The 26,774-nt window shown below is 44.6% G+C and overlaps 1 protein-coding gene across 9 annotated transcripts in view; it reads right to left on the reverse strand.

Moving 5' to 3' along the window:
* The window catches only part of EPHA4 (EPH receptor A4), a 149,472-nt gene that overhangs the window by 36,398 nt on the left and 86,300 nt on the right, over window positions 1-26,774 (reverse strand). For 7 of the 9 annotated variants that reach the window (XM_042950258.1, XM_042950260.1, XM_042950262.1 and 4 more), the window contains one exon: window positions 25,845-26,183. In XM_042950258.1, coding sequence (XP_042806192.1) covers window positions 25,845-26,183 — 339 coding nt within the window. Of the gene's footprint in view, window positions 1-14,343; window positions 14,410-16,763; window positions 16,969-25,844; window positions 26,184-26,774 lie in introns of those variants that run through there. The other 2 variants (XM_042950267.1, XM_042950265.1) reach the window with 2 other exon arrangements.

Genomic DNA, 26,774 nt, shown 5'->3' on the forward strand with positions numbered 1-26,774 from the left:
AGGCACAAACACAAGTGAGAGATACAGTGGATACACATGTCCTCCATCAAAGGCAACCCCAAGGTTAGTAACCATACCCAAGTGGATGAACAGAGAGCTGTGTGCCGCAGCCATATGGAAGCCACTGAACATCTGAAGAAAATGAAAACCGGAAATGTGCTCATTAGCGGCATTAGGCTTCCCTCCCCCAACACACACAGACGCACACGCACGTTTTCCCTCTCTCTCTCTCTCTCTCTCTCTCTCTCTCTCGCGCTCCTTCCCGGTTGACACGGAACCATTGTCCCGCAAAATGCCAGGAGTGACTCTCTGAAATACGGAGATGGCAAGAAGGCTAAGAAAGCTGCCCGGCTGTGAAAAGCTATTTCACTCCAGGTAATAAACACATTGCCTAACAGAGCACTTTAGCATACACTCCATAAAAAGGGGCTCTTTAAACTCCGATGTTCGGGATTGGAACGTGAAACAGGAAAGCAAGGACTTTAGAAAGAAAGCGGTGGGGGGGGGGGGGGGGGGGCGGGGGGGGATCATAAAGTTATAAAATGGACTTTTCTCAGAAACGGCCTGGGTCAGATCCTGATAAGTGGCAGATTCCTCGGGAAAGCATTGCCCGGCTGCCCTTGGGGCGCACTGACGAACTGAGCTGGGTTTCTCTCTGGTTGGGTTACCGCTCAACTGCTGCACGTGGGCCATGAACCTGATTCCCATTTTAGAAGCTGGGGCGGCAGGGTTTCTGAAGGGGAATACGCACGCAACCGAAGTGCTCACCATAGCGCAGGCAGGGAGTTCACAACGCAATCACGTGCACTAATAGAATATCCCTAATGCGGCTCGAGGCGGAGAATCCGTGCGCACAAATGTGCAAATACACCAACAGTGCGCGCTCTGACTCGGCTGTCGTAAAAACGGGAGAAAACGAGACAGAAAGAGAAATGCAGCGTCCTTCTAATCCCCGAAAGGCATGATGCCGTGTGGCTGTCATGTCTGCAGTCTTTCTGAACGGGCGTGTTCAGGAAAGCCTGTGTCCCAGGCCGCAGCGACAAAGGCGTTCCGTCGCCAAGGGAGATTGAGGGAATATACCAACTAAAACGTGCAACCGCACAGCAGTCTAACAGGGCAGCCCTTCCTTCCCCGGAGGAGAGCGTCTTACCTTCGCTGGCACAAAGAACGCCAGTCTGGAAAACTCTGGGCTTCACCGCACTGCCGCTCTGGAGGAAAGAGGCAATCTGGAGCCACGCCACATGGTAAGCCACGTAGGGGGTTCTTCCCTCGCCCTTCCTACCCTGCCTCCAATCCAGCCTCCAACGCCACATCTGGAAGCCATCGCCTGCCACGTGGGCCCGGCTGCAGCTCGCTTCCCCAGAGGAGGCAGTTGGCAATGGCACTTCTCGATCGTTCTCCTACCCCAATGGTCCCCGAGCTCGTTTTCTCATGCCGTCCCCGTAAGCTGCTGCCGCATCCCTCTGCAACGGGTACTGTGCTTTCGGCGATATTTTTCTTGAGCCAACACCCTCTACTGACTCGAGATGTACTTAAAAAGAAAGCCCCATTCCTGATATACATGAAATCTTGTTATCACTGGCAGTTAAGAGCGGGTAGCCATAAAAATGAATATGGAAATAAACAATGCTATGAAGGCTGGCTGGACATTCTTGCCTCCTCTCCGTGCCTTACCAAAAATAGAGATTAGCCCCGGGTGAGAGACGCATTAAGGATAATCCCCGCACCAGCTTGAGATTCTGGCCTTGGAGTAACTGGAGTCACTGAGAGAGAACTGGGAAGAAACAAACTTTCACACAGGGCAACTCAGTATTACAGAATGGTCCACGTGGACTTTCACTAGCATGATCTCTGACGCCACCATTGGGATGTTTCCACATTTTGGTAAATCCTGTTGAGTCCTTCTCAATTAGAAAGGTTTCGGATCCCGGGTCCAGACACCCCAGGGCTCTGTCCTCTGCTAACGAATTTGCAAGACGATCTCCCAATAGAATAACAGATTGAACACTCTCCTCCCTCAAAGATAACAAATCGGTGCCTTAGTTCCAAAGAGGGCCCCTCACCATAGGGGAAATTTGGGTCAGCATACAAACACCAAGCAGGGGGTGGCTGGGTGACTCAAGTCACTTGAGTGTCCACTGTTGGTGTCAGGTCGGGTCACGATCTCAAGGTTCGTCCGTTTGAGCTCCACGTCAGGCTCCGTGCTGTCAGTGCAGAGCCTGATTGGGATTGTCTCTCTCTCTCTCTCTCTCTCTCTCTCTCTCTCTCTCCCCCCCTCCCTCCTTCTTTCTCTTTCTCTCTTAAAATAAATTAAAAAAAATAATAAACTTAAAAAAATAAAATAAAACACCAAGCAGAAAAAAGGTCCTGCTCGCCTCTCAGTTCTCTGGCTTACATTCTGAAAACCGTGGACACATGGTTTTTCCTCAGTACTGACTAACTCATCCACTAAGCACCTACTCAGTGAGCACCAAGAGAACAAGGAAAAGCTAGGAAGGGGCAGACAAATCGGAATCAAATCCAGTCCTTGGTATCAAATTAAGACCCATCTTATCCATCAGCTTGTTTTTTAACTTTATTTATTTTGAGAGAGAGAGAGAGAGAGAGAGAGAGAGAGAGAGAGGCAGAGAGACAGGAAGACCCAGAATCCGAAGCAGGCTCCAGGCTCTGAGCTGTCAGCACGGAGCCCGGTGCGGGGCTCGAACTCACGGACCGCAGATCATGACCCGAGCCGAAGACCGACGCCCAGCTGACTGAGCCACCCAGGAGCCAAAGGAAATTTTTATGATAGTCTCACAGAGAAGACAACCATTTTCTAGAACTCAAGAGGAGACAGTTCCTGGTAACCTCTTCTTTTCCAGATTCTCCCATAGTGACGGAGAGAAGTACGAGGTGAGGTGGGCGCTTCCTTATCCCACTGTGGCTTTAGACACGCAATACACCTGCTGAAGAGTCAGAGGAAAAGTCGGGAGGAAGCGGAAGGCTGATGAAAGTATCCTCAGTTGAAGAAAAAGACACGTCTTAGGTTGGAAGCAGTCCTACCTACCCACAGACTTCCCTCATAAAACAGATGTTTGCTTTAAGGAAAGTTTTGTGCCCCCGGACATGAGGAAGAATTCTTCCGTGGCTAGAATTTTGGAATAACACACAACTAGGACAGCTGGTCATGCTAATCAACAGTAACATGGTTGAGAAAGATGACTGATGGATGTGAACATCACAAAGGCAAGAACTACTCTGGGGTAGTTTGAAAGAAAGGTTTGTGACTTAATTCAATTAAGTCCTTAATTTTCAAGTGTTAGGAGCGGTATTTCCAATGACCGACAGATGTCCACTTTCCTGTCCTGAGATGCTGTCTGTCATCTGAGACCACATCCTATTAATCTCAAGGGTATTCAGTAGTTTTTAATCCAAACCATATTCTCTATTTCCTCTCCTTTTCGCTTACAAATCGCGCTGACATAACCGTTCAGTCATTCGACAAATGCCCTTTAAGCCTCTGCTCGAAGAACTTAAAATCCAAAGAGCTAAGGAGGCATTTATGTTTAGACAGTTAAGCGCTATCTGGCTAAATAAAGATAGTGGCTGAGATGAGAAGCCAGAGTAGGCAGGAGGGCATTGCAAATTGCAGAAAGAACTCTGGAAGGATTTGGAGTAAGGTTGGTGAAACACGGTCAAGATTCGGAGGGACAAACAAGAGGCAGAAAGGTGAAAGATGGCTGAATAGAGGTGTACCTGCTCCAAATATGACTGGAAATTTCAAGAAAACACTTAGCACTCTGACTCTGTGAGCACGGAGGGCTCATCTAGGACATGTGAAATGAGATAAAGATGAAAATATATTTGATTCATATACTTACAAGTATTCTTTGCTTTACTAATTTGGTGGGAAGACCAATGACTTCTAGAAGGATTGGGGGCAAAATTCTGGGTTTGAAATTTACCAGCTGCCGTCTTGGGCAAGTCGCTCAAACTTCCTTCACTCCATTCTCCCATTTCTGAGCCACCTTCCTCTCAGATACAAGCGTGTGAGTTACGAGAATGTACACTCCACAAAAGTAGAGCTTTCCCTTGTTCATATCTATATCCAAACTATTCAAGACCGTGTCTGGCACACAGTGAGTGCTCTATAAATTTGTCAAATGAATAAAAGTGAACTAAATGTGAAAACAGAGCTTAAAAAAATCTTTGTAGACACTGAAATGTTTTCTAAATATAAAGTACCAGAAGTAAGTCATTCCTAAAACAACTTTTTATCTGCACCTGTTTCAGACGACCTTTTGTGGGTCTGGTTCTGCTATTTAAGTTAACTAAGCTATTGACAATTAGGACTAAAGCAAAGGACACTTCTAATTATAAATGGGGTCTCTGTTTTCTAAGAGATATGAGATGCTTCTGAACTTCTTTCAAGCACACAGGTTGTAAAATGTCATTCAAATGTGAGTTGACATTAAAACTAGTTTTCACTGCACCTGTTACAGACAGCATTTTGAGGGATTTGTTCTTTTGGTTGACGGAGGTGTTGACAGTCCTCTCTGGATTTCACCTCTATATCCGGAGGGTATGTAAATAGTTCTCCTAACCACAAAGGTACCGTGGTGGTGAAATCTCTCCCACCAAGTCATAATCCTGAATCCAGAAAGGGCCCTAAGCATTTCTCTTGTTTTGTAAGACCAGAGTTATCTCCAAAGATGCGCTAATGTAAACAAAGTCCATCCTTGCCAGAAGAAGCCATTAGGTACTACGTGGATCCCCGAAATCCCACCAAAAGGACATCACTGATGAAGTGTCAGGGTAATAGAGTACAGAACCCTATGTAATCAGGTTAAGGGCAGCAACATTAAGCATGTGGAACAGATATCTTTCCTCACACTCATTGAAAACAAGTAAAATGGAAAACAAGTAAAATGGTAGTAAAATATCATTTTTTTAAAGATGGACCAAAAACCATTGAGGATGAAAGAAAAAAAAAAAAACTCACCAAAGCTTGAAGGTTGAATGATCTGAGCTTTCTACTAGAAAGCCAACATAAATTATCACCCCCCCCCACCTTCAAATAATTCTGTATTCAGAATTCCACACATCCCTGGGAAACTGAGAATGCTTTCTGAATAGAATCCCCATTTGCTATGTTTCTGTGGTTACACTTGGTGGGAGACCTGGCCCCATGTACGCAGAAAGCACATGTGGGTTTTATCTCCTTGTGTGTTTTTGATAGACAGAAACAGCACAGATTCGGGGGCTCTATCATGACTCTCTAACGGTGGTACATTTCACAAGGAAGAATTACAGGAGATGCTTTGATGTCAAACAGAGGAGGCTCCTTTTAAGCAAATGGTAAATTTAACTTTCTTTGGTTCAAAGCTCAGCAGTTCTCCTTGCTCCCCACCGACGCGAATGCTACAATTTTCTTTTATTCGCTTCCTCAATGACTTGCCATTAAACACCTACAAGTCATTTTACTGCAGCAGTTTGGTACTTCTGACACCCAAATAGGATGGAGAGGAGAAAAAAAAAAAAGATAAGGAGCAAAGAAAGGCAGGAAGGAGTTGCTGTGAATCACCGCGGGCCATCAAACTGTTTGCTTGGGTCCAGTATCAGGAGCGATGAATTAAAAACAGTTCCGAGGACTTGGAGTGGGGGGGGGGGGGGGGGGGGGGAGGGTGAAAGCACTGAAACAGATCGACTGCATTTCACTACTGGCCCAAATTAGGAGGGCGGAGGGAGGAAGGCAGGAAATAAACAGATGCAGTGAAAGGTCTCCAGCCTGCAGGCAAGGAAGAGTGAAAACAGCCTTTTATGAAAGTCAAGAAACCAAAAGCCAAGGATGTCAGTGGTACAACAATGCCCAGTGCTTAGAGGGAAAAGGACTTCTTAACCACAGCGGGGTTCCCCCTCCCCAGGATCTGAATGTAAAGGGATGATGTTTACTCAAGGGGTCTTTCACGGATAGGAAAAATAAACCCGAAGTTTATACATATCTCTGCTTAATGCAAATGGCATATTTAAATTTAATTACTTGGAGCTTAAGGTGGTTTTTGTTCCCCCCTTTCTTTCTCATTTCAACACTGCAGCTCTGATTTGCTCTTTATCAAAGGTTTGTGCATTTTAAAACGCTGTCAGGCATCAAAATTAAATGCTCCAGAACACTAATGATATCCTTGTGATTAAGGGTTTTGTCGTCACAGCAATGCTAAGAACTCTCGTGCTAATATTAATTGCTTTCTTCACATCCCACCAAAGGGAGGGAAGGATTTCTCCTCTGAGCTTTGTACGACCAATGGCATTGAACAACACTGTAATTTTGTTTTTGTTTTTGTTTTTTTTTACTATTATCACTGCGGTCTTTTAGAGTACTCAACAGTGTGCCGTGTTTCATTTTATTTTATTTTTTTTAAGTTTATTCATTTCCTTTGAGAGAGAGAGAGAGAGAGAGAGAGAGAGCACAAGCCGGGGAGGAGCAGAGAGGAGACTCAGAATCCAGTGCCCTCAGCGCACAGCCCTATGTGGGGCTCGAGCTCAGGAACTTGAGATCATGCAAGAATGGAATGGTCCTGAGCCACACAGGCACCCGCAGTGTTTTCATATACACATGATTTCATTTGCAATACACTCAACCAGCTGGGTTAGCCCTCTGTTATTTTTTAGGTAAAAGTCATTAAGACTGCATTCCTGTCCACCCTCCTCGATACATCACCAATGTAAGAACGCCACTCTGCACCCCACAGCTTTTAGCTGCTGTGCCATTAATAAGCACCTAAGCACATTCTATCATAGTCAAGAAATAAATCTGTAAAATTGTTTTTTTTTTTAAAAGGTACCGAGGGGCGCCTGGGTGGCTCAGTCGGTTGAGCGACCGACTTCGTTTCAGGTCACGATCTCATGGTTTGTGAGTTCGAGCCCCGCGTCGGGCTCTCTCGGTGCTGACAGCTCAGAGCCTGGAGCCTGCTTCGGATTCTGTGTCTCCCTCTCTCTCTGCGCCTCCCCCACTCATGCTCTGTCTCTCTCTGTCTCAGAAATAAAAAAATATCAAAGAAATTAAAAAAAAAAAGGTACCGAAAAAGTTGATGATTCCAAAATCGATACTGAATTATTTTCTTATTCAACAAAAGATCTAGAACCAAATTCTCGATTGAAGCTTTTAGAAGACTCTGGATTAAATGAAGCTCATTTATATTTAAATATGGATGTATTAATATTAATTAAGCATACACTTAAAATATATGAGGGGTGCATTTTTTTTCCAGAAGGTGATTTCTTTCCAAGGTGAGTACAAAGAGTCTATTTTAAACAAATACTGTATAAAGTAAAGCAGGGCACCATAACACTTACCAAAAGATACAACAGACCCATACTTACAACGATTTTCAGAATCTCATTTTGGGAGACTCCTGGTGCTTTCACTAAGTGATCCAAGAGTAAAACTTTACAAAACATTAAGCTCAGACTCTTACTTTACTTAGTTTTCCAGAGGAATGGGTGGCAGGTGATCTTAGAAAAACCTTTTATAGGGAGCTATTAACCATATTTTAAATGATGGAATGTGATATTCTTCCCTTTCGTGTTAAGTATCTGCAGAAGAAAGGTGAAGGTGTTGGGATTAACCTCTGTGGCTAACTGCCCAAAAGATGAGAGCCCCCCTCCCCTAAATAACTGTTTCTGGGGGCGCCTGGGGGGCTCAGTCGGTTAAGCATCTGACTCTTGGTTTCAGCTCAGGTCATGATCTCACGGTTCGTGAGTTCAACCCCTGCATCAGGCTCTGCACTGATAGTGCCTGGTTGGGATTCTCTCTCCCTCCCTCCCTCCCTCTCTCTCTCTTTCTCTCTCCTTCCCCTGCTCACTCTCCCTGTCTCTCAAAATAAATAAACTTCAAAAACTTTTTAAAAAAGAATAAATAACTGTTCTGGGATGGAGCTGCTCAGACAGGGGCTACATTTCCCTTACATGTCAGATGGTTCACGTGACTGAATTTCAGCAAGGGAATGTGGGTTTAAGTGACTATTCCTCTTCTAGGCCCGCGTCTTTGGGTCCCTCCATCCTCTCTAACTTACAGTCTGCCCGCTGGATGTTGATGCCCACGTCCGTCTTCAAAGCTCTCCCACCAACCCCTCCCTCATCACCACCCGCTGGATGTAACTTGGGCAAGAAATAATTTTAATGTTTATTTATTGTTGAGACAGGGACAGAGCATGAATGGGAAAGGGTCAGAGAGAGAGGGAGACACAGAATCGAAAAGCAGGCTCCAGGCTGCGAGCTGTCAGCACAGAGCCCGACGCGGGGCCCAAACTCAGGGACCGGGAGATCATGACCTGAGCCGAAGTCGGACGCTTAACCGACAGAGCCACCCAGGCGCCCCTAAGAAATAATTTTAAATGTCAGTTAACCTACTCACTGACATTTGGGGTTACAGCAGATATTCATTCAGGTAAAGTGTAGCCATTTGGCAAAAAGAAAAAAAAAGGCATTTTTCGAATACCGTTTTCATATAATAACTAACTAAAGTGTAGTGTATTCTGGCTACAGAAGATTGAGCGGTGGTCTAAAGCTGCCTGAATGGCCTTCAGGTCCCCTCTTGGGGATGCACCTATGAGCATGCACCGTGAGCAGATATCGACGCACTCCTCTGGCGAGCGCGCCCTGAGGTCGGCCCTGCCCGGAATAGAAGATGCAGGTTTGCAGGGACACGATCGGCCACGGGTCTTTTACCCGTGAGTGGATTCAGCAGAGTCCCACATTCCTGGGCTCAAAGATTCCGCTGAGCTCGTCTTAACGTTAAACGGGGAAAGACAGTGGTGTTCTCCAGATGGCACGGTTGAGTTTTCTTTGCAGAAAAGGGTTCCTCTCCGTTGCCTAGTGACCAGCTGGCATGGCCTGGGCCACGTGAATTGGAGGAAAACAGAAGAATGGGCAAATGAGCAAATACTGGTCTCCTCGGTGAGGCCCTTGGGCACAACGGTAACATCGCTTCATCCTTGCATCTCCTCGGAAGCGCTTATAATTATCCCCTTTGAATACATATCTGCAAACTTAGGTAATACATGGAAGTTCGGGGATCGGACCAGCGCTATAAAATGAAATTTTTAAGCCCAAGAGTGCCTGCCTCAAAAGCATACAATCCTCCTACCATATCACGCGCCTGTAAACACACGCTCAACAAGTGAGCATTTATTGAGTAACTACTACGTGCCCAGCACTGTCTCAAAGGCCTTGAATAAGTTAATCCTATCACCCTCACGAAAACCCTATGAAGCAGGTATTATTATTGTTCTCCTTTTATAGATCAGGAAACGAAGGCACAGAGGGTTTGAAGAGCTTGCCCCGAGTGACAGCATATAAACGGTGAATTCACAAGTCCGGTCCTGGAGCCCACAGTTTTCAACCCCTGAGCCACCAAAGGCCTCTGGTCTCTCCCCTCCTTGCACTGGCAAGAAATGAGAGATCTGAACGTTAAATGGCTTGCTCTCCTGCAGCAGCATCAGCAACAGAGCAAATCTTAGGTCTGCTCTACGTCAGTCAGGTACAGGGCCACCTATGTGCATTCTTGCTTGCCAGAAATCCAGAGGTAATTTAGACATGACCTCTGTGTCTAGACAAAGCTTAAAGCTTTTACAGATGGATCACCTCATAAGAGAACTACTTAGAGGGCTAAGGGAAGAATTGTCTAAAATGGAAAAATTCAATTGCAAAATAAAACAACAGTATGTGAAGCTAGGGAAGGTGGAGGGAGTACAGGGCAAGCCTGTGGAAGGTTGGCGATGTTCTATTCTTTGCCCTGGTTTATGGCGGCACAGGTGTTCGCTTTGGGATAGTTCATTGACTATATGTTTATGTCTCATCCACTCTTTTGTATGTGTGTATATTTCATAATCAAAAGGCTATAAAAGACAAAGAAAAGCGTTAACTAAGGGTATTAGGGATGAAATACGAAAATTAATACTAGACCCATCCAAAATGTTTAATCTTTGGGGTAAAGGTCTAAAGGTGTCATGAAAGATCTAAGTTTTTGCAACTTAGGACTTTTGTAACGAGTTAATCGTTCTGTTTCATATTTGAGCCGTACAGCAATCCCTGCTTTCTATAGTAAAGAAAATGTATTAATTAAATGCTTGTTTTACTATTTTTTAAGGTTTATTTATTTTTGAGAGAGAGAGAGAGAGAGGGAGAGAGAAAGCCTGCCTGCACGTGCACGAGGGGCAGAGAGAGAGGGAGACAGAAGATCAGCTGTCAGCACAGAGCCCGACGTGAGCCTGGAACTCACAAACCACGGGATCATGACCTGAGCTGAAGTCGGATGCCTAACCGACTGAGCCACCCAGGCACCCCTTACTTTTTAAAAATTATTATCTTAGGGGCGCCTGATCTTTTGGTTCCCAAGTTCGAGCCCCGGGTCGGGCCCTGCGCTGACAGCTTAGAGCCTGGAGGCTGCTTCGGATTCTGTGTCTCCCTCTCTGTCTTCCCCTCTCCTGCTCGCGCTCTCTCCCCCCTCAAAAGGAAATAAACATTAAAAACATAAAAAATAAAGTAAAATAAAAATTACCATCTTAAATTAGCATTACTACCTGTATAGCCATACCATCAGCTGTAGAATCACAAGTGAGTAAAAGCTCAACTTGGAACCAAGGCACGTATCCCCCAGAATAACGGGATGGCTTAGGGGCACCGAGTGTCTCTGCTGTAGTTCAAGTGTGTATTCTGTTTCCTCTGACAGCGGCTTGTTTCACTTTCTATTTGCTTACTAAGAAACTTGTTGGCAGGTTCCAATAAGGGTAGCCCAACATTTGCCAACAGAAACATGGCAGGATTCAGTGTGTATTTCCTGTTAAGTACGAATGCCAGTTTGAGGCAAATAGAAAAACAAGTCTTTCTACTGGAAGGCAATTTGTAAGAATTTGCCTGAGCAAGGCAACCGTTTTAAGATAAGGGAATGGGCAAAGTTTAGCAAGAGTAAAAAATTCGATATTTTGTTTTCTCTGAATGCCGCTAGGAAGATGAACCTTCTCACTGCTTCTCAGGATGTTGAAAAGTATCAAGGAAAAGCTCTTAGTTGCAATGAGTCTGGATGTGTCTTGATGAGACAGGAGGAAGAGCCTTGGGCAACGTGAGCCCCTCCATTGCCCAACAACGTCTGCCAAACTTATTCTGGAATCCGGAGGATGGTGGAAAGGAAAGGTTCTGTTCTGCTGAGCAGAAATACAGCATAGAGAGTAGCAAAGGGTTAGCTGCTCTGAATCGAGGCTTCTGTTCCTCGAGCTGTCAACTCGGCTCTTGGAGAGCTTCGAGCCTTCCAAATCTGGAAAATAAAAGCTGTGCTGTGGGCTTCAGGTTGTCTTTGTTACTCAGACAGCTGCTAATCGTCCTGCTGTGTTTGGAACCAAGGAGACAATGCTGTAACATTTAGCTTTCTGACATGCGAAGCATCTAGATCAGTCCCCTATTAAAGATGTATTAATCACAAAGACTCTAAAAGCCAGGAAGATAGATGCGCCCAGTAAATCTTTTGCTCTCGCCTTTTACTTTCCACACTCAGGTTTCTACATTTACAGGCAGACATGCTTAAAAGCCTGCTCCAGAAACTGACCAATAGAAGGCCTTGTTCATTACTTTATATCAGATGCCCGATGATTTCCTACCCCTGGAAAGCCTTTCAGAAAGAGGTAAGACATTGATCATTCCACTAAAAGAGTCGTCTGTTTCAATAAACAGATCCACTGTGACTGTTGTCATCTTGACTTTGTAAGTGCGATAACTGATTCAGGAGTGTGGCTTTCTTTGCCCCTTGCTACGGGGACATCCAAATAATGTGTGTAGTTAAAAAAAAAAAAAAAAAGAGTTATTCGATAAACTTCAGGGAATAAAATTTTACTACTCCTAGTACTACCAGTACTAATTAGCATCGCTACTAGTCATGCTAGTGCTCCTAATAATACGAATACCTGGCCTCCAAGTCAGGCCAAATTACCCTCAGGTCAAGGCCCCGAGTGAGAGTGAACAAACGGTAGCTTATTCTGGACTCAGACACCTGGAACAATGGAAAGAGTATGTGCTGGATGAAGCCTCGGAACCCTGTGTACTGAAATTTATTGTTAATAAAAGGTCTCAAAGTTACTTCTCCACCTTGGTCTTCATTTCACAAGAGCGTTGAAGACAGACTTACCACATTCTCCATAGCATGTGTTCCGACTGGGTGACCTGGTGATCAACCCCAAAACAAAGAAAAAATTGAAAGAATAGAAACAAAGAGTCTGCCTGATATTATCATAGAGGCCCAGAATGCAATTTTCTTTCTTTCTTCCTTACATGGAATCTTCATAGGAGGCATCCAATCACCATAATACGAGAGGAAGAGAAAAACCTCAACACACGAGGTTCCTAGACCTACAGAAAAGCAGCATTAGCCATTCTGAGTTATTGTATATCTTTTGAAATTAGATTGCTACTTTTTTTTTTTTTTTTTTAATTTCTGAGGCTAATGGAACCCATAAGAGACAAGTACAATATTTGTGAGGTGCCAGGTTGGTGCCAGCTCAAGGCCCTGAATTCCTTGGCTTTCGCTGGACTCTGAATATATCATGAATAACTCCTTCCCCATCACCGGCTCAGTGACAGTCTACCGTCTTCCAAATTGAAAGAGTAGGAAGTCAATTAGTGTCACTTACGATGTGAACACCTGTCGACTAAGACCTGGACTGAGACCAATTTCATTACCACAGCCACTCAATGGCTGCCAGATGGTCAGGACTTGGACCACTTATGATGTAGTCCAGATTCAAGGAGGTGACCTAAAGACGGAAAGGTCTAGAGTCCCATTAGTCATCTCCTGAGCCATCCAATTCCCCAGCACATATACAATTGGAATAGGATACCTATTTTTCCTAATGGTCATTTAAAAAGACCACATGAGCTGCTAAAAAAAAAAAAAAAAAAAAAAAAAAGCAAGCTATGGTAACCTAAAATTGAGGATATTAGCTCCTTAAATAGTAAGCATCCTCACCAACCATGGTCATTTTAAAATCCAAAACTACTGGGTAATAACTCAATGTCCTTTTCTCTAATTGCAGTTCAAAACACATGGACAGAGCAGGAACAAACACACACACACACACAAACACACACACACACACACAGATGAAAAATATTTGACAAAGAATAAAGTGGAGCATGAAATTATAAGCTACAGATTATCACTGACAGGGTAGAATAGATAGGCAGAGGGTACATTTCAATACAATTTTGGTCGCGAACCTATGTGTTCTGTGCTACTTGGAATTTTTCCAAGTCCAAATGTTGCTTGGCTTAAACAACGAGGGCTAAATGATGAGAAATGATGGCCATGGATGATAAAGTAGAGTGTTGCAGGTGGAAGAGACAGAGAGAGAGAGATTGAGAGACAGAGATTGAGAGGGAGGGAGGGAGAGAGAAACGGGAAGAAATCCAACCCTGACTCTCCATTTTATTCCCAGTTGGCTTCATACACGGAAGTCTGGGAAAGGTCTGAATACAGGGAAATCAAATATTCAGGGGCCAATATCCATAAGCCATAGAATGAATGCTGAGGAGCTGGTTTTTAGTACTACTTAGGGAAAGCTTGGTTTCCTTGTAGCCAGATCTTTCCTGCCCAGTTTCTCGGTCGCTACAGAGACAAGCACAAAGTGACTGGTAAGTGGAGAGAAGCGACAGAGACCTTTGGGTTAAATTACAACCAGCACATTTGGAAAATGCTTCATACACAAATGGTCACCACATGCTATGCTCTCAAAACTAGGGCCACGAAATGATATTCTTACAGCCCTCATATTTGAAACCCTATCTTTTTGGCAATTGTCATAAAAGCTATGATCGAGGTTAGAGAAAGGAGCATAATTTATGAGAAGGAATTTTAAGCTTGGGAATTTGCAACCATAGAATTAATGTTTTTTTTTAATATTGGGGTATCAGCCAGAAACTAAATTGTATGTGCCAGATAGTTTAAACTCCTACAGGCATTATAAGACCAAAGCTGAAACAGCGGACCTATTAAATTTTAAAATGTGATTAAGGCCAATAGATGTCTCCAACTGGATCTGTGTCTGAGAATTCAAGATAACTTTTGTGGTCTTAAAGAATAACAAAGAATGAATTAGGAAATCTCTCATTGTTTCAGGGCTTGGATTTTGTTTTCTTTCTTCTCTTTTTCTTTTTTAACTAGGAGGTTTCACAGCATCTCACCGGGACCCCTCTTTAACAGAACTTGCTGAGGTGTGAAATTCAGTATTACTGGCCCCACCCAGGAGTCAATCTGTAAATCCCAAAAGGACCTCATTAGAACAACACATCACCTAGAAAGAGTCCCACAGCATGGTCTCCAAGAAAGACAGTGGAGCAGGGCACCAGCACACTACAGGCACTTTCCCGAAACTATTTCATGTCCTTCTGAAACAGGAAGGGAAGAGAGAGGATGGAGAGAAAGAGAAAAAGCCATCATCCGAAGCACGCGTACAATGAAGGTTATACTCTTGAAGAGTTTACAGTGAGATTTAAAGGGCTTCTCGTCTGTCATTCTTCCCCAGACAATACCCTCTTATATTACACAAAGATTCTTTAAATATGTCACCAGCCTCTTCGAGCCACACCTGAATTAGATGGCTACTCGCCATTGGTGTCTGCGATGAGGGCTGCGAACACAATTTATGCTTTTTAAGTTCTATGACACTAATTTTCACAGGCTGCTATTCTGCCATGTTTGTACTCCCTGCTTTCGGTGGAAAACAAAGCAACAAGAATCCCAATTACATACTGTAATGATAATCACCACCCTGATGTCAAAATGGGGAGAAATGAGGTGATGTTAGTTTCGCGAATTCTCAAGTCTCCTAAAGCGTCCTCCTGGGAAGATTCCCCAAATCGGGCTCTGCTAGAGCCCTGTAGGATTCAGTGAGTTTCCGTGCAAATAAGGGCTACACCAACAACTCTTCAGATCATCTCAATTTTTCAGATGGAAAAAAAAAAAAAAAATGGTCGTTGATCATCTTGGAAAGTGGAGGGAACACTTGAATAAGCTTTCAGCTAGTTGCATATTCAAAATCTCTAGCCTGTTTGTATGTGTGCCTCTGGCTTTGATGCAGGAATGTGGAAGAAGCTGTGCTCTCTGCCCACCTGGACACTTTCTATGCTCAAAATACACCCTCAGTATGCTAAAAAAATAAATTAGGGTTGATTCAAGAGGCAGATTGACGGCTTGCAGTACGTTATCTAGAAAATAGCAACCCTCCGGGGAGCCGTCGTGAGCTTGCCCCATTCAGTGCTTGTGCTAATCGATGGGTCTCACCCAAGTGAGCTCATTGGTGGCAGTCCCTATTTAATACCCACTGAGAAGCCGCAGTCACATTTTTGTCTTGTTGGGATGCACACATCACCATCAAAAGGTTCCTAGATAAGAAGTTTTTAAAAATCATCCACCCCAGAGCCTTCATTAAAGAGGCTTTTTTTTTTTTTTGACAGGGAGCATCACACTGCCTGAGAAATTCATACACAGAGCTTATCATTTGGAAGATGCCAGGCAAAAAGAAGTGGCCCACCCTCTCCTTCCTCCCTCTCCCTCTCCTTCCAAGAGGGATCACAAAATAAAACAGATATTTCAAATCATTGTCATTTACCCAGAAGATAATTTGGGTAGATTGGGTTTTAGAAAGGTAGTCCTCGTGCCTTGTAATTAAAAAACAAAAACAAAAACAAAAACAAAAAACAAAAACACAAAAACAAAAACCAAAAAAAAACCCCAGATGGTTCAGGAGAGCCACAAAGAGTTCCTTTAGCACGAGCTGACCAACTTATCAGAATAGAGGAAGAAGGAATTTAATGCAAGGTTCTGTTTCTTCAGTTCTGTGCCTGTATTGATGGCCATTTTGCTGACCGATCAGCCAAATTCCCACAGCGCTCTGGGTACCAGTCTTCACACGTGAGATCCAATCATTAGTGACATTTTCCAACGAAGCCAGGGCGGTCCCTAGGGAAGTGGCCACACTGATGTGTGACACACCTCTCTTTTCTGTCACTGTGGTTCTGGGGCAGCCCATGGAATCTTTTTCATTCTTCCGGCACAGGCCAAGGAGGAAGAAGTACGCCTGTGTGTGTTGGGCGCAAAAGGTGGATGCTGGGGGAAGACCTTTTTAAAAAGAGCTATTTTTAGGGCGCCCGGGTGGCTCAGACAGTTAAGCGTCTGACTCTCGGTTTCGGCCCGGGTCACGATCTCACAGCTTCATGGGTTTGAGCCCCACTTCGGGCTTGGTGCTGGCAATGCAGAGCCTGCTCGGGATTCTCTCACTCTGCCCCTTCCCCACTTGTGCTCTCTCTGTCTCTCTCTCAAAATAAATGAAGTTTTTTTAAAGCTATTTTTAACACTGATGGATAGCGTTAAGGCTTGCTTATCTTGACAGATTAAAATGTAAAACCTAAAAAAAGAAAGAAAGAAAAAGAAAATCTTCCCAAGTCTTCACCTGAAGACAACATCTGGAATACTCTCTTGCTGTACACCCACGTGAAAACAGCATGCAGACACTGATGTGAGGAGAAGGCTCTGTACGGCGGGGGTAATCTGGACACACATTTTAATGAGTCCCTGTAGATTTAAGATCTTTCCATGCAAGATTAGTCCTGCAGCACAGCTCTTGGTTTTCCTGGTGTTTAAAGGAAAAAACCCTTTAAAGATATTAGTAGGGGGCTAATGGGAGGTTTGATAAAGTTTCTCTGGATCTTTTTATTAATGTTCAATGCAAACTAGACTCTAGGGTCTCTCCTAGCTCCTCGGAGGAGGTAGTCATTAATTGAGCCAGTTGGAGTGATACCTCATCAATGTAGAAGCCCACCTAAAACCTTGGCTAGTCCTGCGCTGTTCATTTCTCATCTCAGCCAGGCACTTATTTTTCAAATCTCTTGATGGCTTCTCCAGAGGGTGCAAAGGCGGTGTTCGTGTTCGAAGTAATAAGCACAGCACTGAGAAATGAAAAACGAATCAGAATGAGGACGTCAAGTGTTTAGGGTGAATGCCGGAGAATGGATTTCCCTTCACACACGCACACACACACACACACACACACACAAACACGTGTATGTGAATATGGACATTTATGTAAGAGTGAAGGGATGGGAGTGGGGAAAAAAGGTGTCCTCAGTCTTGGGTGTAAATAAAACTTTCATTTTCTTAGAGGGAAACCAGTTGACTGTTGAACAGCATGGGTTTGAACTGAGAAGGTTCACTTACATGTGGATTGTTTTCCATACAAGACTGTGCTATAAATGTATCTTCCCTTCCTTGTGAATTCCTTAATAACATTTACTTTTCCCTAGCTTACTTTATCGTAAGAGTATAGCATGTAAGATACATAACAGACAAAATAAGTGTTAATCGCTTGTTTATGTTACTGGAAGGCTTCTGGCCACCAGTAGGCTATTAGTAGTCAACTTCTGGGGAGTCAAAAGTTGTATGTGGACGTTTGACAGTATAGGGGTTGATGTCCTTCACCCCTGCAGTGTCTGAGGGTCAACTGTACCAACACCTTTTTTAAAATGCAATGCAATTTTTATATATACAGTAATTACTAGTAGGCTCAATACACACTATTTGTCTATGCTGTTCAGTCAGCCTTGAAGCTGGATAATTTAGTAGGTTCTTTTATTTTTCTTTCTCCCCATCAGGACTTGTGGCACCCACCCTGAGTATAAATTCATGGACCCTGGTGCCACACAAAAGAAGCTGTGTACCACTATACATCTCCTGGTTTGTTTTATCCTCTCTTTAAATTTTTTTTAACATTTATTCATTTTTTAAGAGACAGAGACAGAGGTACGAGAGAGAAAGGGAGACACAGATCCGAAGCAGGCTCCAGGCTCTGAGCTGTCAGCACAGAGCCCGACACGGGGCTTGAACTCACGAACCGTGAGATCATGACCTGAGCCGAAGCCGGATGCCCAACGGACTGAGCCACCCAGGCGCCCCAAGTTTGTTTTATTGTTAATTATGATCACAATTAGTGAGTATGTTTAATAATTATAAAGGCGGCAACAATATTCAATAGACATGAAATTATTTTATGTATAACATTAGAATCAAGCGACTGTTCCCTTTCTTAAAAAAAAATAAAAATGTGCTGCATGTTTTAAAATGTACATTTCCTGGGCGCCTGGGTGGCTCAGTCAGTTAAGCATCCCACTTCGGCTCAAGTCATGATCTCACAGTCCGTGAGTTCGAGCCCCGCGTCGGGCTCTGTGCTGACAGCTCAGAGCCTGGAGCCTGTTTCAGATTCTGTGTCTCCCTCTCTCTGACCTTCCCCCGTTCATGCTCTGTCCCTCTCTGTCTCAAAAACAAATAAGCATTAAAAAAAAATTTTTTTTTAATAAAAAAATAAAATGTACATTTCCTAGGCATTGTGATGTAAACCAGGAGCCCATAGGAGGATCCGGGCTGTTAATGAGAAAACCATAGCCTGGCTTCTCTGAAGCCCATTGTGTGCCTGGTTCGGGCCTGTAATTACTCATGCACAGAAAGGACTCTAACCAGCTTCCACTCAGAAGTCCTAAGGATTACATACCAACCACTGAGGACTCGCAAACAACTTCCCAGCAAAATCTCTCAACAGAATGGCTCTACAGCTTGTTTAAAGAATTTTAAAAATGGGTCTTGAGAAAGATTTCCGACTTAACATTCAACTAGTTTCATTGCGTGTTTTTCCTCTAACTTTCTTAGGAGTAAGAAAAATAGAACATGATTTACAAGAGATCAAAGGCAAATGAGAGATCATCTCCACGAAGGGCCAAGGTATAAGAGAGCGTCTATGACTATTTAAGAAGGAAATCGCTGTCAGCATCTAGCAACCCAACAGTGCTCGGAATGCATTTTTTAGAGAAAACTGAACATCGCCTGATCAGAACACTCAAGCAGGTTCTACATTATACATTTAAACCTGAGGGTCACTGGGAAAAAGGTCTGTGGTACAGGAGAGTGAAGGTATGCTTGAAATTCTACCTGATTCCCTGAGATCTTGTTTATGGAGCCCAAACCTCTGCAATGGAAGGGGTCTTGCCAATTAGGAAAATTGTCTCGAATGTGAGATTAATCTCAATGTTAATCCACCACAACCTTGACCAGGGTGGTTTCTGACAAATGACACCAGCATGTCAACACCTTCTCAACCTCCTTCCCGACTGGTCCTCTTTCTCGATTTAGTACTCCAGAGCAGGGATCGGCAAACCTTTTCCCACAAAGAGTGAGATGGTTACTATACACGCGGTATGGGCCACTCCTTCTCTTGAAACTACCCAGCTCTGCTCTTGCCCCGTGAAAGCCGTCTCAGGCAGTCCGCCAACGAATGAGTGGGGCTTCGTTCCTGCAAAACTTCTTTACGAACACAGAAAATTGAATTTTATATAATTTCCCAGTGTTGCAAAATATTCTTCTTCTTTTGGTTATTTTCAACCCTTTTGAAATAGAAAAACCATTTTTAGTGGGTTATATACACCACCTGGGAGACGATGGAGATTTGGCCCCTGGGTTTTGGTTTGCCAACCTCAAGGGCACTAACAGAAAAGTCAGACATCTGTGCTTCAAAAATATCAACAGAACTTCCCCCTTGCTCCTCTCACTTCTCAAACTTACAGAAAAGCATCAATTCTGGTCACGTCCTATTTGGCTTAATATTCCATCACCATTCTCCAAGTCGCCAGGGGTGTACTTTCTGCCTGTTACTTTGATTGCGAACCACACTTGAGGCCACTCCCATGCTGCCCCTCACGCCTAACTGTGGCCAGCACCATTCCAGAACGACTTTGCTCTCCAAGGCCTTTTCGCACCGGGCCAAACTGGCCTTCCTGATCTCTCTCCCTTCTTCCTATTCCTTCCTACCCTTGGTTGCCATCCCACAATGGCCCCATTACCTGACATCTGTGTTCATGTCACCCTAGTCGGGGGCAGAAGTATACACACTGAAGCGAAAGAAGTTTGCACAGGTCCTTTCCAAAGCTCTGTCCTTCATTTGATATTTGCACTTTTGTAGGATATGCTTGAAATCGCACAAAAATTGTCTAAGCCTCAGACCCCACAAAGTCTGGCGCCACCATTCCTGGAGCAAATTTCCTAGCTCAATTGCTCTAAGATGTTCCTGTTTCTCCCACCGTCTCCTTGAAGCCTTCCCCTTACCATGTAGAAGACAGGTAGCAATTATACCCAGTGGGGATGAGAATTCCCACTGTTCTCCATTATCCTACTCAAATAACATAATCTGTCTAATTAAAAGATGACAGAGAAAGAAAGAATGGGAACTTGCCAGTTGAGTCATAAAAGACACAGTATGCCTCTTGTACTCAGTTATTTTCTTTTCTCTACTCATTATTTTGGTTTTATTAAATTTATCACTACTCGAGAAAGAACGCATTGATTGTTTTTGGCGATAAATAAACGTGTTAAGTGACAAACAGGACTTGAGTATCTGCTATGGACTGTGCGGTGGCATTAACGTCGAGGTGTCCTGTCGTTTTATTGGTGATGTGGTGGGTTTTGTTTTTGTTTCTGTTTTGCCTTTTCGGTCTTCTTGATTGTCCATCCTAGGGAACAAGGCTAGTATGATAAGGAGCACCAGTTCATGCAATGGCAAGGCAACTGGGATTCTTTCACAAGGGCCCCCAAAGGGCTGTTTACAACCCTCTAAGAGCAGCGTTGGAAGGATTATGTTCCTGGCATGGAGCAGTGGAACCAAGCAGAGACAGGCTGGCGATGGAACCCTTGGAGAGTCGGAATTTCTATGAAGTCATGAAATTTCCTTTTCAAATGTATATCACTAGCGTTTCTCCGTCTTGGCACCATGGGCATTTCGAACTAGATAATTCTTCATCGTGGGGGCGGTCCTACGCATGATGGGGTGCTTAGCAGCATCCCCGGCTTTCACCCACGAACTGTAATGGCGCTCCCACCCGTGACAGCCAGAAAGATCTCCAGGCATTGCCAAATGTCCAGGGCGGCGTATGGGAGAACCATACTCGAGAGGCAGCTAGCTTACTGTGTTGCCCTTCCAAGGAAATACCTTGGTAGGTGTGAGTTTGGAGGGGTAGAGAGAAGGCAGGATTCAGGTGCACCCTGCTGATTCTGCGGAAGCATTTTTTGGAATTCCCCCCATCCTTGGAATTGCCTTGGGAGCCCATTCCCGAACATCCTGTGGGAATGAGCCCGACTTCTTCATGCCCATAACTCATGGCTATATTCTCGGAATCACAGACTTTTGGAATTAGAAAAGATCTTAGAGACCAGCTAGGTTCAAATAATTATGCAATCCACCAAATATCTGAACTCCTCCAAACTCAGTGTGTTAAAGATGTTTGTCACAGGGACACTGCAGCTGTGCTGACAAGAGGTTACCAGATGTCATTTCATCGTCAAGGATTTAGAAGAGTATCTCATGCAAAGGAAAAATCAGAGGTGTGATCACTGGGGCGCCTGGCCGGCTCAGTCTGTAGAGCATAAAGACTCTTGACCTCGGTCGGGGCGTCCTGAGTTTGAGCCCCGTGTTGGGTGTAGAGTTTACTTAAAGAAACAAAGAAACAATCAAATAAATAAACGTGCCACAGCTCGCCGTCCCAGGTGCAACTGGGGGTTAGGAGGGAATGAATATTACCCATAGCAGTTCGTAAGGATGTAAAACAGACGAAACAACCTTGAGTACCATTCGGCCGCAGAACTGAAAGACAGGGGTGGGGGGGCTTCGGGGGGGGGGGGGTGAAACGGTGCAAGCTGACTCTGAGATCTTCAGATCTACTGCTGGCTGCCATTTCAGCATGTTTTTTTGCAAAAAGGTTCACAGCTCGGTTGCTTGGCCAGGAAAAGGAAAAACCCTTGTTTCCTTTATACAGCCTCTCTCTCTCCTGGCGACACATCCTGTATTCATTTGCCCGAGATGGTCCACTTGAGTAAAAGTAAACCAAAGGAAAGCCATTTAGAAAACAAATCACCCGGCCGTCTCCGTATTCCCTTTTCATAAACACCAGAACCATCTTCTCCTAAACAAAACACGTAACAGTTGCCACAGGATGTTTGACGGAGGAAGGGACAGGTTCAGTTTTCCCGAGGAATCTCACTTTGTTCCTTTTGGACTGTAATGCAGGGAAGTGTCGGGAGGGAGGAGTTGCCTTTTCCTGGTCTGTTCTTCTCCTACCGGGGGACTTCCGAGGGAGCTTCCCACCCTCACCCTCTTCCCGGCTTCTCCTTCCCACTCTTGGCATGGGGTGGGGGTGGGGATGAATTCTCTCACGGAAATCTGCTGTCTGACACCCTCCCACCTGCACAGAGTGGACAACCTCGGGGGCACAGGCTTGATCCTTCAGGGAGCCTGCCGTCAGCCAGCTGAGCCAGACCGTCTCTGGGTGACACTGGGCAAGTGTCTTTAGGAGCCAGCCCTTTTGGCCCCGGAAATAAAGCTCACATCCTTCAATCAGATGGTCGGCAATAAAGCTGACATCCTGAGCTCCCGGGGTCTGGTCCCCAGTGTCAATTGGGTTTGAATTCAGGAGGGGAGGAAGAGCATCTTGTTAGTTACTTCTTAAGACCCCAACAATAGGACCTGGGTGAGAATGACTTAAATAACCATGTGAGAACACCAGCCCATTCACACCACATTCCACAACTAAAGGATCAAAGGCCGGTCAGACCTACCTTTCTGGTGCCCAGATACTGGTCACCTAAAAGGGGAGAATGCCAGGCTGAATACAGGGATGCTATTAATTATCCAATAATGGTAAAAGAAAGCAACTTTGTCCTTTCAGGAGCAGGGAGGGTGCTCGCTGGTTTCAGGTACTGGCCCTGACGTTACCTCGGGTGAGTCAGGCCACCTTCCTGAACCTGTTCAGCTCTGAGCGTCTCAGAGGTCCTGGTGACAAAACCAGGTATCTAAGGAAGGCCCGTAGTGTTTGTTGAATAAGGGACTGATGAGAGAAAGAACCCTGTGAAAACAAGGCAGAACAGGCGAGCCCCTAAACCGGGGCTCTCAGGTGGTAAATGCTAATATGCATTTATTCTATGGATTCCTTACAGAATGAGCCATCATTGCCTACAGGGGTCCCTAAGGAATTGAGTTTAATGAAATGATAGGAATGACTGCAATTACAATATAATTGTGTGTACGTAAATACGCTTAGGGGAGGTTTGATAGAGTCTCCGGTTGCCACATTCACCCAGAATTTTGGCCTGCGTTATTAATTTGCCCTACTATGAAGAAAGGGTTTGTTAATCAAAGATAAACTATTCCGCTGATATCGAATTAGGGAACTCCAGATCCTGTAATGAGGCAGTGCTTCGCACATACACAACTCTCTGCTAAGCGAAAGCTTTCTGGCTGGCCACATAGGAGGTCTCCTTATTGAAAGATTTATTTTTAATTTTGAACAGCTTCCCAGCATTACCCTTCATGAAAATTAAAAGAGGGAGCTGGAAGTTTGTCCTGTTCAGCAAACCGCCCGGCGGGTCTGCTCACCACGGCAGAGAAAACCTCACTGTGTCAGAGGAATCCTCCGTCCCCCGCCCCCCCTTCTGCTAGATCGAAAAGAATTACACCTACATTTTTAATAAAACTTAGACTTTCTTCCCCTCCCTCTCTCGTATTGTTTTTGCACGTTTTCTTCTTTCGGAGGCTTTTTAGCCTGCCTTCTTTGCACTCCTTGGGCCTTCTGGCCTGGTAGGAGCTGACATAATCCCTTGGCCTGCATTCTTACGTATACAGAGAGTCATAGGGGTCCCCCCACAAAATCTGTGGGAGCCAAGCCTGTCCTCAGCATGTCTCCCAATGGCTATTCTCGGCCAAAGAGAATGACTTCACCTTGTACAGCTGAGGCCTCAAAAAGTCCCTTCCTACTTTTAAATCAGTTAAGAATACAAAGAGGCCTCAAAAAGTCCCTTCTTACTTTTAAATCAGTTAAGAACACAAAGTAGCGACATGTCTGAGGATACGGATGTCTGGCCGAACATAAGAATATTGATTGAATCATAAACCAGATTCCCCAGCGGGCGCAGAGAGGCTGGCCCCGTCTAACTCAGAGACAGCAGTAGCACCAATATGTTCCCCAGGATCCACGGGCAATATTTCCAAAAAAGAACCAATAAAAAGCTGGCAAAGACAGAGTACTTGCGATGCTATCAAAACCTCCTAAATCACACCAGTCTTTGTAGAAAAATAAAGCGGATCACCACTAACCGTGTTCAACACCCGAAAGCGCAGAAATAAAAGACCAGAGCAAAACCAGACGATCTGTTCACACCACGTATTTTACAAGACGGGTCACATCTGTACACTTGAAGCTACTTTCCGGTAAGATTTGCCATTCGAGCCCCAGTTTAAAACCCCCACCAGAGTCGTAACTTTGTATTTATTCTAGAGAGTTCAGGGCAAGGGGAAAAATAATGGCTTTGGAGTGGGACCCTGGAATACTTTTCACTACAGGATCAATTAATACAGATATATTTTACTTAACTATTGAGTGCACTTACTGAAACATTCATTTGAGAGGGAAGTACAGTAAGAGGTGATAGGACTGCTTGGCAATTTACAATCCTTTTCGGGCGAAGTTTGTTGTTCTTAAGGGCCTCATGAAAGGATAAGCTATCGCCCTTTTTTTTTTTCCTATTCCCTTTAACTCGCCAGAAATAAATAACAGGGAGCCAGCAATGTGAAGCAGGTGGCAGAGACCCAGGATGGAAAATTAGCTGGAGAAAGCGTGAAAACGTTTGCAAGGGATGAGCGGGAACCAGTGGGTCAGGAGCTGCAATTTACAAACCCAGATTCGTCTTTGCTCTTTGAAACATTTTATAGATATTCGAGACTTTGTAACAGTTCTGCAATGAACTCAGCAGAAACTCTTCATGAACACAGAATGTCTTCAAGTCGGCTGAATTAGAAGAGGAAAGTGATGCCCAAAATGGGGTAAATGCACTCTCCCCCCACGTGTCAATTATGGATTCACCTAGCAAAGGGGCTGCAAACCTACTATGTGTTTTGAGGAAAATTCTGCCAAACCACACAGAGAGAGCTGCCCATTAATCTCTTCACCATCCACAGATTTACCTGATGACTCTAGTAGAGGTCCGTATACATTTTTTTTTTTTTTTAATTCAAACAAGATCAAAACATAGCCACTGATGCTTTTGTTGGAAAAGACAGCACATGCCACTATGGTGCTCTGCATTGGTAAAAAGCAATTTTATAAGCCAAAATAATCTGTTAAATGCTCTGATGTCCAACCATGGGCCTTGTGATCAAAATGGCTGATATGAATCCCTGACAAGAGAAGTCCAGCATGGAGTGACCCATCTCACTGACTGTCATCCCCTTTCAGACAGCGTCTTTTAATCTCATGTGATCGTCACCACTTAGCATAGGGCATGCTATGCAGTTGGGTGTCCAAAACAGTATTGGTGGAACGAATGATCATTCTTCTAAGAATCTTTTGTAATTACAAGGCAGCTCGCAGGTTTATAATCAGATCCATGGGGTTCCAGTTTAATTGTAGAATTAAGTCTAAGTTAATTCATGGACACCTCCATAAGCCCTTTATCTCTGTACATTTATTTATTTTTTATTTTTTAAACTTTTGAAATTTTTTTTATTTGTGAGAGAGAGGGAGAGAGAGAGAATGGGGGACGGGCAGAGAGAGAGGGAGACACAGAATCGGAAGCAGGCTCCAGGCTCTGAGGTGTCAGCACAGAGCCCGACGCGGGGCTCGAACCCACAGACTACGATATCACAACCCGAGCCAAAGTCAGACACTCAACCGACCGAGCCAGCCGAGCGCCCCCTCTCTCTATTTATATCATACCATAAAGTAGATCGGATTCCTACCTGCTTGGTTGGTTGTCACGGTGACAGACACCGACTGGTCCGGGCTGGGGTTATACTTGGACACCCCATTCACGGCCCAGATTTCGAATGTGTAATTGGTGTGAGCCAGGAGGTCAGTGATGGAAACTTTGGTGGTCTTCAGGCCGTTCTGCTGGGGGGTATAGTGGACCCCACTTCCACAGGGTCGGCACTTGCTGGAATCACCAGCCCCACATCTCTTGCACACCACATTGTAGGAGATGTCCTGGCGACCACCCGTGTTCTGAGGGCTGCTCCATTCCAAGTTCACGGATGTCTCATTGACGTTTGAGATCAAGTTGAGGGGAGCGGATGGTGGGCCTGGAGAAGGAAAAAAAAAAAACACACACACACACATACATTATCACACCAAGAACTTAAACTATCCTTTTGGAATCTCTGCGAGTTTCTATTATTCTCTGCAGCGATGGGGAGTAAGGTGGCCCATGTGGCAAAGAAAGCAGAAAGCCAATCAAGCCAGCGAGGAAAAAAAAAAAAAAAAGAAAAATCTTTTAAAAAAAAGCACGCCGTGAAAGAAAGCTGCTACATCGGTAACACCGACTGCTGTCCTGAGACGGCGTGCATCTCGACATCGACATCAAACACGCTCCAAGTCCAGGCTTCTCTTTGAAGCGGCAGAAAAAGAAGATAGAACTTATCTGGTTTTTATCTCACCATCTGCAAACAGGCACATATGAGCGTGATTCAAGTTCCCAGGGCTAGTGTGGGACCCTGGTAGAGTAAGAGGTATGTGCCACTTCTGAAGGGAAATCGGGATTCCTAAGTACAGCGTGTCCTCCATGCGGAATAAAATTAACCGAATCGTATAGACACGCCTCTCCAGCCCAGCACGGCAGTTGGGAGTTAAGCTCGTCATAGGTAATTAGAAGGAACTCGTGTAACCTGGTTGCA

This window comes from Panthera leo, chromosome C1, assembly GCF_018350215.1.
Source record: "Panthera leo isolate Ple1 chromosome C1, P.leo_Ple1_pat1.1, whole genome shotgun sequence".
Taxonomy (NCBI): Eukaryota; Metazoa; Chordata; class Mammalia; order Carnivora; family Felidae; genus Panthera; species Panthera leo.